At 33.4% G+C, this 13,514-nt stretch overlaps 2 protein-coding genes across 3 annotated transcripts in view; one reads left to right on the forward strand and one right to left on the reverse strand.

Moving 5' to 3' along the window:
- Positions 1-6,829, forward strand: part of PDE5A_7 (cGMP-specific 3',5'-cyclic phosphodiesterase) — a gene marked incomplete at its 5' end in the record, with an annotated part of 53,534 nt that extends 46,705 nt beyond the window's left edge. The window contains 3 exons of one of the 2 annotated variants that reach the window (XM_035733003.2): positions 1,513-1,558; positions 3,260-3,419; positions 6,034-6,829. In XM_035733003.2, coding sequence (XP_035589883.1) covers positions 1,513-1,558; positions 3,260-3,419; positions 6,034-6,394 — 567 coding nt within the window. In that variant the 3' untranslated portion in view covers positions 6,395-6,829. Of the gene's footprint in view, positions 1-1,512 lie in introns of both variants that reach the window. The other variant, XM_051217400.1, reaches the window with a different exon arrangement.
- Positions 6,830-8,844: 2,015 nt separating this feature from the next.
- CYTH1_1 (Cytohesin-1) lies at positions 8,845-11,055 on the reverse strand (the record flags this gene model as incomplete). The annotated part of the gene is made up of 2 exons (XM_012940244.1): positions 8,845-9,144; positions 10,858-11,055. Coding segments are annotated over 2 exons (498 nt in total), but the record flags the coding sequence as incomplete, so codon positions are not given.
- Positions 11,056-13,514: the final 2,459 nt, after the last annotated feature.

Raw genomic sequence — 13,514 nt, forward strand, 5'->3', positions numbered from 1 at the left:
CGTGCCAAAATCCAAGACCTATTATCCTAAATCTGATTGGTTCGTCCATAAATTATAGTCTTGCCATTGGGTCATATAAATCCTGTCATTTTTATAAATTAGAGTTTTAATAAGTATTGCTACACTTATATATAGGTATAACCAAATAATAGAGGGATCTTGAGATATATTTATGTGTTATATTGCTTGGTGTCATTCGGTCGTATTCATGAATCATCCTACCATAGATTTAAAAATAAAAGAGCCCCAAGTACTCTAATAGTTTACTAATTACATCACTCAATGGTGATATATTCTTTGTGACTTTTATCTTTACATGGTTGCTTGGTCAATTAATCAACTTAATTGTAACGTCATGGTGACGTAATTATCAAGAAGGAGATTTTCAAAATAAGTCCTTGTAAATATTACGCGATCAAATAAGTCATCCTCAATTTGAATGCTGATGAATATAGCATTATCTTCGATAAGGAAAAGCAATTCATTCTAAATGATAACATTTGGTGTTAAACGTTGGTTTTGAGTTGTATTTTTGAACAGTATTATATTTGTATTTTCTGCGAGGTAGTAGCGTTTTCTGTCTGATAAAATTCTTTTACATTATTGAACTGATATGTACTGTGAATTTTTAAAGTTTATTATTGCTTGTACTAATTATCTTTGTTAATATTTGTCTCTTATATGAATATTAAATTTAAGGTAAATATCGAGTTAATAGCGATAATTTTTGAAGTACTGTATTCTTTAAGTTGAATGGCTGAATCCAATCACATTATCCAGTTCAAAGAGAACGGATCACCTTCAAAACAATGTGATATGGCTACTCCAACTGATGTACGTACGTACGTACGAAGTTCTACGTTGTTACTGACTGGCTGACTGACTGAAAACAATGTATATCAATCATTCACTTATTCGTACACAAAGTAAAACGCGGCACACTTGGACATAGGTCCAATTTACCGTACTCCATTAGCATGGCATGATGAGATTTCTATGGTAGATCTTAGAATAGTAGAGGTTTTAATAGTAAAAATGTTAATAGAAAAGATTAGGCATTTAAGATACAACTCGAGAAGGAAGTATAAATTCGAAAAATGGTAAATAAATTATAAGCAATTTATAAATTTGGAACTCAAGGGGAGATAAACATTGAATGCACATAGATCATTTGCAAACAATTTTGAATCATGTCACCCAAAATGTCTAACAATTATTTTCGGAAGTCCATATATCATTTTGAAATGATAGGACTAATTCGTATTTTAAGCGGATGGGCACTTTCGGTGGGCGTTCCAGTCCCTGTCTTAAAGCACTAGTGATGTTATCTGAGAACCCTATTAAATTATATATCTTTTTTTATTATAGTTTTTAAAGTTATAGTTGCATACTATTCTGGATTTCATTTTGTAACTTTTCAATTAATTTTCCAGTTTCTCTTAAAAATCCTACACCTAATCATGTCTACTTTCTACTTAAATTTCCATTTCCATTTTTTTTGTTTTTTTACAGTTTGGTATGAGATGGAGATTAGAAAAAGAAGTGATCTCCGGTAAAGGTATGCATTGCATAGTTTGTTTATGAAAAATTATTTACTCCGAGTTCATAATGTTTGCGTATGAATTTCATTTTATGCATTATATCATACTTCACTTATGTACTTGTAAGATAACAACATACTACGAAACTATATATTCTATAGTAAAACAACTGTAGGTTTTAGGAATATATACAATTGGAAGTTCTGTTTTCATTCTGATGCATCCGTGCAAGGTTAGTGTATTTTTTTTTCATGAGAGTTCAATATATCTGGAATAATATATGCTTTATAACATTTTTATATTCATTATCGACTAAATTTACTCAGTCAGTAACAACGTAGAACTTCGTACGTATGTACATCAGTTCGAGTTGCCATACCACATTAGAACAGAGATGCAGTTATCGATTCAAATCCCGGTCGGGACTAAATTTACTAGTTTACAAAGAGATCTGTTTATCTAAATGGTAAAATATTAATTAACTCCTTATCAGTTATATTAATTGTTACTACTCTCTTTCTACTATTCTAATGCTTGTTTTAATTTCATTTTCCTTTGTTGATATATAATAATTTGTAAACTTGGACACACCCATGTGTTTTCTAGGTCATACTTTGTTTTTGTCTGATCAGGTAAATTAAAATAACGTTTATTTAGATAAAGGTTTAAGTATATTAAATAGTTAATAATCAAGTTATTACCAGTCGGAATTTGGTTATTTAATTGTATTTCACTGACATTTAGAATTATCTATGGCAATAACGATTAAGAAAGTAATAGATGAAAGTAGTTTTTAGAGATCGACTAACTTTAAAGATGGCCTTAGCCATGAATTAACGTCATCTGACAAATAAATCTCATTACGTACTAAAATGGAATGTCAGTGGTTATACTCACACAGAACAGTCATCGTGACACACTGCATAACATTTTTTTATACTAAAAAGAAAAATTATCTCTCTAGTCAGTCCTTCGTGATTTTCATTAGTAATTACTTCAGCTGATATCAGTCTATGACAATAATTAAGACATGAATAGTATAATCACAAAGTTCGGAATTTCTGTATAATCAATGTAAATTAGAACAAGTTTCGAAATTAATATCGACTGCACAATACAACCTGTTTTTTTTAGAAAAAAACATATCTCTGCGTAGCAACTCAATTTTGAAAAATCTCATCAAAACAATATACTCAGACATTTCTACTTTGTTTTTCACTAGACAAATATGTATATTACACAGTTATAAAGATGACTATATAGCTTCAGTAAATAATATCACTTGGAAGAAAGATTTCTTCACTGAATAATTGTCTTTATTCTTATTTGCTCAATAAAAACTTGTCTTTTCAATGCTACCAAATAGTTATCAGTGTTTCATTGTATTTTTGAATAGAAAAGAACTGGTTATTTTATTCATTTCCAGAAAAAAACTAGCTCTATAAGATTAGGTTAGCTAAAGTGATACAAGTTAAGTTGTTCGATTGACCCTTTAACTTTGTAAAAGTATAGGTGATTTAAGTATAAAATTGCCAGTAATTTAAATACATCGCTTTCAGCCGCTAAATTAACAATTAGTATCATTTTCTGCCAACTTTCGTTTTAGAAACTAAATAGTATAACTAGACTTTATGTATATCAAAATATGGTTTAAAAACTCGACTTACTACTCTTTTAACTGGACTTTCATCATATATTATGTTGTACAAAAATTTCAGGTCAGTTCACTTGTGGGAATGTAGCTTGCCCAGCTGGATCTGAACGTCTTCGTAGTTGGGAAGTGAATTTTGTTTATCAGGAACGTGGTGAACGACGTAATGCTTTGGTTAAAATACGTTTATGTCCTTCTTGTTCCGAGAAGTTGAATTATCGATATCGGTCAGTCAGACTTACAAATTATTTTAAAATTCAAATTTACTTTTCACACTGACTTCATTATTACGCCTCTAGCGATTACTTTTTCTCTCCATATAATTTTCTGGGAGTTTTGAATTGGATAGTTTACATCATGAAATGGGTAACCTTAGATAGCTGTTGAAAACCAAGAAACTTTGGATTACTGTTTCGTCCTAGTATTAGACTATTTAACTATGCACATCCATAACCCCACCGTCAGTGAAGCCAGGACTTGGATGCTAATTTAGTTCTTTGGATTTTAAGCGCTCACCACAAGACCTAGAACCTCCTGGTTTCTATTTCTGGCAAGGTTATCGATATACACATTTGATTCTCATACTAGGAGAAAATAGCTGTCCAATTCTTGCTTGCCAATATCTGTCTAACTAAGATCGGTCATTGGTGTGAACTATGAGGTTAATTATTTTGTTTTTTACTTTTCGAGCTGAGTGAACTAGAAGTTTAAATGTTTTTCTGGACGGTGTACTTTATGCATATTGATGTCAGTTAGTCATCATCAGGGTCAGAACTGATACGAACATTGGTCGGTCCAGGTTGCCACACCTCATATCAACCCCAGTGGCAGAGAAAATTAACTTGATAAAAACAAAGGAAGAGGAATTGGTTTCTGCTGCAAAGGAAATCTAAGTATCAGACATATAATGCCAAAGGAAAAACATGTTTTCAAAGAAAAAAGCAGTTAGGCTTAGAGGAAGATAGTTAGTTAGTGCAACTGTATCATTGTGACCAAATTTGCCTCCATTCCACCCAACATTTCCATCTGTCGATTACTAGTATTTGATAGTCCCCAACTGACTAGAAAGTTTCAGTCATTAGCCATTGACTTCATATACTAATGAGATATCTTGTTCTACTAGCATTTACCTCTTGTTCAGTTTATTCATATTTTAATCAGCGTTACACTTCATGGTAGTTGCTGGTTAGAGATTCTTAATATATGTCTTAATCACTTCAATCGATAAAGGTTCAGCCTGCTAACCGATTTCAGATTTTTATTTAGTGCCCTTTATCTAACTCAATTGCTAGTTGTATTTTATAAATAAGTTTAAAATTAATCTGAATATATCTAATGCTTTTTGGGGTGACATGCTAGCCTCTAGTCACACGGGAAACAGTGAAACATGGCCGGTAAGAGTAGAGGATATCCGTAGGCTACTAGTATTTGATCATAGTTGTCTTCGAAACATTGCTCGTATATCATGGGACCATCGAGTAAGTAACACAGTTGTTAGGAAACGGGTACTAGGTAAGGATGGCAAATCCATTGATGAAGTAGTGAAACTTCATCAGTTGAGATGGCTTGGACACGTGTTACGTATGCCCAACGACCGACTACCTCGACGTGCTATGTTCAGTGGTATAGGAGTAGGTTGGAAGAAAGCTAGAGGCGGTCAGACCAAAACATGGCACAAATCCATGAAGTCACTGACAAGTGAACTGAGTCATGTTGGTAGGTGTAGACTACCTGGTTGGGGACCGCGAGATGATAGCAACCGATGGTTAGAGACCCTGAATGACATGGCTCAAAATCGTTTGCAATGGCGCAGGTGCATCCACTCTCTGTGTTCTCCCAAATTCTAATCTTCTGAATCCTTCATGTCCCTTTTTTCCTCTTTCCAAATTTATTTCACTGGATTATACTCTTTAAATAACATCTCCAAACCCTAATCTTCCCGATTACTGCTTATACTCTTATTACCTCTACCACTACGGGATTTGAATTGACAACTGCATCTCTGTGCTAATGTGGTGTGGCAACTCGAACTGATGTACGTACGTACGAAGTTCTACGTTGTTACTGACTGACTGACTGACTAGTCACACGTTTAGTCTATCAATTATTTACTTCTTCTAGATTTATGCATGTTAACTGGTTGAATGTGTTTTTATTGAATAGGTGGTTGTTGAATAGGTTGACTTGCTTTGTTTGTAGTATTCGAATAAAATAGTTTATAGGTAATATCTATTTAGTTGTGACGGGATTTCGAGTCTCACGGGAAGGGTTCTTTTTATTCAAAAGTTCAAACACCCCCGTAATAACAGATGTTAACTGATAAAAAATCTAAATATTAGACTTATTGTAGTCTCAGTGCTTACTGCCAATCACTTTCAATCCTCTAAAATATTAAAACACAAAACATTGGAATTCGACTCAAACTAGTATCCGTATTGTAATTTGATTAATCGTATACAATCAATGCTAAAAATAGATAAGTATGGTCTGGATACTACTAGTCAGTAATCAGTCTCTTCAGTGGTTTTTTAATCCATTTATTTCAATATTTTATAAAATCTCAAGGGTTATTTTAATAATATAACGACAAATTTGCCACACGACATTTACACAGCATGATGAGATTATCAAGACAAATATTAATTGATTAATAAATACAGAGTGTTTAGTAGTCCTCTTGTTTGTTAGCGTTTGATTACAAATATGCCGAACTTGGATTTAATCAACACTTTGAGTAATGAACATGGAAACCGCTAGAACGCTCAGCATTTATGTTGTTCCATTTTATTTCCTACAGAAAACGTTTGTTTAATTTTCATTATTTTTTTTTTGGTTTTAAAGGAGGCGAGATGTTACCGGTAAACAGTTAAATTCACATCAAGGTGACGATGAACGCATCACCAGTCAACAAGGAACAAATAATGGTGATGATAATAATATAGACTCTTCAAGTACTTCCCCGTCCTCAAAGCGTCCACGTATTGATGACACTAACGATAATAATTATGATAATGTCAAAGCGTTATCATCTGAAGAGAAATCTGCCGATCTGAATTCAATATGGTGTTGTACATCAAGTCAATCGGGACAGAATAGCAGTAAAAGATCCTCAATTACTTCTACCGCTACGAGTAGTGGTGTTGGTACCATCAAAACACAAGATGATGAATTTGATGAATATTTTGCCGATATGTTAATGTAACTTAGTGATTATACTGCTATTATCACTCAATGCTTCCACTTTCCATCTTCCTCTCTCTTGCACACACATTTACATACACAAATACCAATCATTCTGTACAGATACTATGTATAATTTTCTTTCATGCTTTATGCTACTGTTTCATATAGGTTCGGTCTAAACTATTCTTACTGGTAATTACGTCAGCCTTAGTCAAATTCTAATTGCCTGTATATTGTGTTTTACTTATGTACTGTTCAGTATGTTAACATTCAAAAGACCTTATACTTATCTAATTATGATATATTAAAGGCGGTTGTTGCATTTTTCTTTTGTAAATTTAGTACAAATTATTCCTATTTATTCTTTTATTTGAAGTTGTATGTACGTCTGTGTCTGCCCTCTTGTTTGGTGTATCGGTTATACGCAATTGAAATACAACAAATAATCATTTGGTTTTGTGTTTTAACATTTATTAATTTGAAGACGAAGTACTTAATTATTCGTTTGCATTAGTTTGTGCGGATTGTCTCGATATTACCTTTAGTCCACAACCATTCTAACTTGAGTTAAACGGTGGCTACCAGTAGAAACTAGGACAAATGTTTCGTCCTGTTCGGAACTTCTCAGCTGTGTTATGAATAGGACTTGCACTACTACTTATTAAGGTGGATTAACAAGTAAACGTTGGTTAGTCCGTGTTTTCATTCTTGGTCGAGTTATTTTGACATTAAATTAAAATATTATCACTAAGTAAAATATCAGAAACTTACACTACACCGTATTTGGTGCCTGGAGTTTAAAGTTGGTAAATAAGATATTTTGGACGGACATCTTGTTGCGTTATCATTTTCCATCTTGAAGTTTGTGTTTAACAACTAACAATTTGTACAATTGTTTATTAAATAAGTAATAGCTGATCACTGTACACTGCAAATGATTTATTCTTGTCTTTTTTTAATGAATATATCGTATAAAGTTGTAAGTAAGGAAACGAACAAGTGGTTTATTATACACTGAGTCCATCTGTAAATTAACTAAATAAGCTTACTAGATAATCACATATAATTCCAAAGTGTTTGTAGCAAAATTAACAATTATCTAATGATCATTGAAAGTCAGGAACTATTATACAACGACTTATACCGTATCCGAAGAGATACTACGTCATTTGTCAATTCAGAACACATGCAAGGTGAAAGCGACATGTTTATTTGGTAACGAAATGTAAAGTATATTGCCCAGCAGTAAGGTATATATGTCTTTATGGCTATGACGGTAAAGAGGATGCGTAGGCTGTTAGTATTCATTCACATATCTTCAAAGCAGTACTTAGGTATAGTGTAATAATCACGGGATGAATAACGATGTTAGTTGTAAGAACCTAGATAAAGGTGGTAAATCAGTTTTGATTTTTCATTGACTGGATAGGAACGTGTATTACCTATACCCATAAAAGTAAGCTATGAGTAATTTGGGAGCCACTAGACCTCCAGACATGAAATCAACGCAATTCACTAACTGTCAATTTGAGTTACTTTAAGTATGAAATCACCAGTTGAAATTAATTCGGTAAAATTAGTCTATGCCTTCAGGTTACAAGAAACAGTTCAAAATTGGTCTTCTGCGAAATCTAAAGTTTAAATATGTATTGGTATTACCATATTCAGTTTTTGATAGAATTCAGGTATGTCTAAAGTGGGACGATTGTCAGCAGTAGCACTGGACGACTGTTGTGCTACATTGCAAACTGATTGAATTTAGAAATGTGATACCAGCCTACTGGTTCTAGTGGTTAGGCGTCTGTAGTAGGACCTGAATGCCTTGATTTCGCACTCCTGAGAAGTCCCATAGTAGGACAAAAAAAACTGTCCGGTGTCAATTGGTTTTTAGTTGTATCCCAAAATAAGACCAATATGATAAATACTACCTACAAATTGTTGACGCCGTACAATCTTCCAGTTGTTGATTTTCATCCGTTAGGTTGATGTGTGTGATAACTTGAACTAATACACATTTGCAGTAGATCCTAAGCTGTCTACAACTGACTAGACTTCGTTATTAATAATCACGTACAACTACTCAAAGAGTGAATGACAAAAACACAAAATACAGTCATCCCATCATTACACTATTATATCAATTTTTAATATATTCATTGAAACCTATGCGTCAGCATCGTGAAGTGATGGCTTAATTGTAGAGGCATTCAACTAATAGTCGTTAAGTTCCAGGTTCAAAGAACTTTAAATTAATAACTCAATCATTATCACTAGCATTCCTACTTAGAGTATGCTTTGAACTCCCAAATACAGAAATCAATATCTGATAAATAAATTGATTCATCAATCTAAGAACACAAATAGATAAATAAGAAGAAAAACGTACTTCTATTTAAACGAATCTGTATTCACTATCTAAATAATGAAGAAAAAAAGAAAAGAAAATTTATGACACAATACTGTTTCTCCTCATTTTTTCGGTCTATAAGTATATGATTTTAAATAAGCTGGAACAGATTCATATAATGCACGTTCAGTTCGTCGTGATATTCGACTCTTTTCATGTACACTATTACTATTATTTGTTGTTGTTGTTGTTGTTGTTGTTGTTGTAAAACTTCCACTAGACGAAGGTGGCGGTGTTGATCCTTTCGTTGATGTATTCATATGTGCAGCTAAAGTATTTGGTGGTAAATTAGTTAGACGTGGATATGGTGTACCATAATGTAAAGTTAATTCTATTCTTGCTTCAGCTTCTTTAATATGATTCTATTTGAATGAAATAAAGTATATGAAAAGAGTAATAAAACATCATGGGTCATAAACGAAGTATAACATGGGATAAATGTGGATTCGTTCAAAGCAGTCAGATATAATTATCAAGTGAAATGAATGTTCGAGTAGTGGAACTAGAAAAACAGTATCAGTGATAGTAGAAAAAAATTAGGCATAGAGAATATGATTTGAAAGGAAAGAATTTGAATAACATATAGTATAGAATAGTTTTAAAACTTAAGGATACATCTAAACTAATGTAACCGATTTTAAACCCAAGGTCTTTAATTGTCAGTCATGATAATCGTGTAAGCCTCAATCAATTAGTCTATATTTGCCAACAAATATTCAACCAAAAACGATAACACCAAATACATATGCGCTACACGATAACAGTGGGCTGTGAAGTGATAGAGAATATAAAGTGTGTATAATGAAAAGAACAACAATGAATAAAAATTAGCGTATGAAAGGGAAATAATAATAATAATGGCAGAAACAGTTCAGGTAGCACAAATACAATTAGAAACAATTATTTCAGTTAAAGAAGTTAAGTCCAATTTCATGAAATTAAAAGAAATTTATAGCAAAATCGCCACTGGTTTCTATTCTGTGCCATGTATGATAACGTCTCGAGGCATTATCTTGAGTCTACAAGGACCAATAGGGGTCAGTAATGTACAGCTTTATTGCATGCTTGCATGATTTGGGTATCATTGCACAGTAAGACAATATCACCCGAATACTCAAGGTTGAAAAGTCTTTTTCCAGACAACAGATCCATACCACCATTACCTACATCCATCAGGGCCGTTTCCAGAATGTCATCGGTGACCAAGTTGAAGAGGAATGGTGAGATTGAGTAACCCCGCCTAATCCCACTGCTTGAATGGAACAATGGAGGGTTGTGGTTGTATGCCCTCACTCTGCCTGAGGTGTTTGCATATAGGATTTTCAAGACGTTAATACACTTCTCAGGCACACCTTTCTTCAATAGACAATCCCAGAGAACAGTCCTGTCCAACGAATCGAAGGCAGTCGTGATGTCAAGAAACATTACGATTGTTGGCCTGTGATCAGTATGATGGTGTTCTAACATTTGGCGGAGGGTGAAGATATGATCAATACATCCTCGACCAGAACGAAAACCAACCTGATCCTCTCGAGTCAATCTTTCTTGGGTTTTGAACAACCTACGAAGTATAACAGAAGCCAATAGTTTGGACGCGATCAGAAGTAGAATTATCCCCCGATAGTTGTTATAGAAACGACGTGAACCATTTTTAAAGATAGGGCTAACTATCGACTCAGTCCAGGATGTTGGAACACCCTCTCAGTGTTTTGTAAATAAAAATTTGGTTAATTTGATTAGTGAATTCTCGACAGTTTACATGAAAGAGAAAAGTGCTGGTCGATAGATGATATCAATATGATACTATGGGGTTACTTGGTGGTTAATCACGAGGCCGAATTATTGAAAAACGTCCCCCCTTACAGTTATCCAAATGATTACAAACCAACAAAACAAGTGTCCATTAGAAAAGGACTTCCTTCTAACGAAATAGTATTCTTTTATGCAAAGTATTAATGAAAATAAACATTTGCATCTGGAGGTAATCAATTTCGTAGGTCACTTTAATTAGTCAAGACCTTGCTCAAACTAATATAGTGTTAAAAGTGAGAGTTAAGAAAGATCACATCTCTTACTTCAATTTCTATCTCATCCGTAATATGTGCATTTTGACGAAATAAAGTTCTTGCTTCCTCTTTTATATAATCAGCTTGGCGTGACGAATCTTCGGCTGAACCAGAGTTTGCTTGCCATATTCGAGCAATTCTAAATATTTGCCGATACAATGATAGGACACGAGGACGAGTTTTTACTGAATTTACAACATTGGCAGCCTACAGTTTACGATACAAAGCAACAATATATATATTAACATATATGATGAAAAGGAATTCAGGGAAGTTGACGAATAAAAAAAAGCAGATCCATCAAAGCAATTAAATAACTTCTGTTTATCAAGCCCAATATCATGGACATAGATAGGAATCAATTTAAATGAATTATTCAGTAGATTTGTGACAATTGATAAAATAAAAAGGAAATATTCACGATTCGATGTCATATGGTAAGTGTTGGTGTACAAAGTAAGTAACATGATTTCCATTCAACATAACATATCTTAACACTGGATAGCCCCTTGAATTTCTGTCAACAATGTTAACACTTTAAGAGTATTGAGCCAACACATTTAAAACTATTCACAAAGAACCCTTATTTCGTTGATCTTAAAACAACTGTCCATTGAGCAATGTGGTCACGCTTTTAGATCTTATTGATCACTCACAATACAGTTTCCTTTTCAAGTACCTCTAACAGCACTCAAGTGAGGAAAACTTTTATTTGAATGAATCAGAATTAGATGTTTTATATGTCCAACTATGGTAACTTCGTACTATATCTAGAACGATAACTTTTAACCATTCTCATTAATGATTTTAGATCATCCATGTTATAACTTGTGGCCTGTGTACCCTGTTAATGTATAACGTGATGATCAGTGAATTATCGATCGGACCAATAACGCACAAAACACGTGCAAGCAGTCTACAGTCCTTACCGGTCCTGCTTCCTACCTATCCCAGCCAGTAAAGTCCAGAACACCAATCTCAGCTTCTGTGATATTAATCATTTATTTAAAACATACTGGGTTTATATACCAACCAGACAGACCACATCGTACCATAAAATACGAAACAACATTTATACATGATTTAGCCAAATGTGACTGTGAACGTGGGAGGTATTAATTAATAGACAGGTCATAATCCAAGGATGATAAATAGTATATTAGTAGTTCATAGGTGAAAATGAAGCTCATGATAAGAGGGACATGAATATGAATAGTTTAGTTATCTAACAATTATACGATAAAAATATAGGCATAGTATTGGTCCATAAATGGACCCCAAAAGTTACCATTCATTATACTTATCGGGGCATAACAATCTAACGCATTGAAATATCAACCTTAAAGCCAGACATCAGAGTGGATACAATATTCAAAATACTCGTCAGTTTGTAAAAAAAATTCCCAGAAAACGATCCTTTAATATACTTATTGGTGACTGAAGTTTGGGTGGATTTTACAAAGAGGCTGTAATTTGGTGAGTCAATCAAGTAGGTAATAAGATAACTCAGAAATGAGATTTATTAATTATAACGTTATACATCAAAGTCTTTTGAGCTGAATCTTTTATTGATTCGTTTGCTTGGACTATAAAGAAGTTTCCAATCGGGACAAAAAAGGGACAATGACAGTACTTAGCTTTTGTCAACCGGTAGTCGATGGTGAACAAAACCATCTCTTTAATAAAATGTACTAAAATATTATAGTGTACTAAACAATACTCCCTTTAAAGTATTTCAGCAGCGGTGCTTTTCAGTGAAAAATAAATTCAAACAAGAGAATGTTGTGCTGTATATAACTAGATACCGTTGGATCAGTATGATTATTTATTACTGATAACCCAGGTAAATAAAATATATGTACACGAGTCTTAACTGATTATCAAACACTACAAGAAAGTAAATTAAAACGTGATATTATCTCACGAGCTGAACTTCGGAGTTTCAAGCGGGTGACGTACGTGTTCTGATCTATGTATTACCGTTTGTACAGAAGATATAACAAGAAAAGTTGGACTCGATAAGTTTCAAATGACTTACACATGCTAAAGGTGATCGTACCCATTTTGGCAAAATACTCTTTACTGATGTATAATGCAAAATATGCGTTATTTTATTCAACTTTTTTATTACTAGTTAATAATCTCCCTGCGAGTATATTCCCTGAGCTAATTACAAATTACATAGCTTTAAAAGATCATTTTTCATGTTTTGGAATCAATGTAATTCAAGTGGAAGACAGATGTATAAAACACAATGGGAAGACCTAATGTGGCAGACTCAAACTCAGAATTTAAGTGCAGTAATTCGAAGAAATTTCATGTTATTCATTTAAAAATCAAGTTTATCATGTAACTATCTGAGGATTATGTGTTATTATGACCTGTTATTGTTAGTGTCGTATTGAGTGTGATAGCTTACAGTAAAATACAGAAATATAGCATTGATGAAACGTTTCTGTATGTTACTCAGTTAGTCACAACTTAGAATCCTGTACATATGTATATCGGTTCAAGTTGCAATACCTCATAACCGCATAGTGATGAAGTTGTCAGGCCGAATTCCAGAGTAGGAGTAGTAATAACGCCCTTAAATGCCCTGGTACGGCTGAAAGTGGGGAGAGTTAACTCTCCCTCTCGAAATGCTATCACATAGACACCTGCATACA

Source organism: Schistosoma haematobium, chromosome 5 (assembly GCF_000699445.3).
Source record: "Schistosoma haematobium chromosome 5, whole genome shotgun sequence".
Taxonomy (NCBI): domain Eukaryota; kingdom Metazoa; phylum Platyhelminthes; class Trematoda; order Strigeidida; family Schistosomatidae; genus Schistosoma; species Schistosoma haematobium.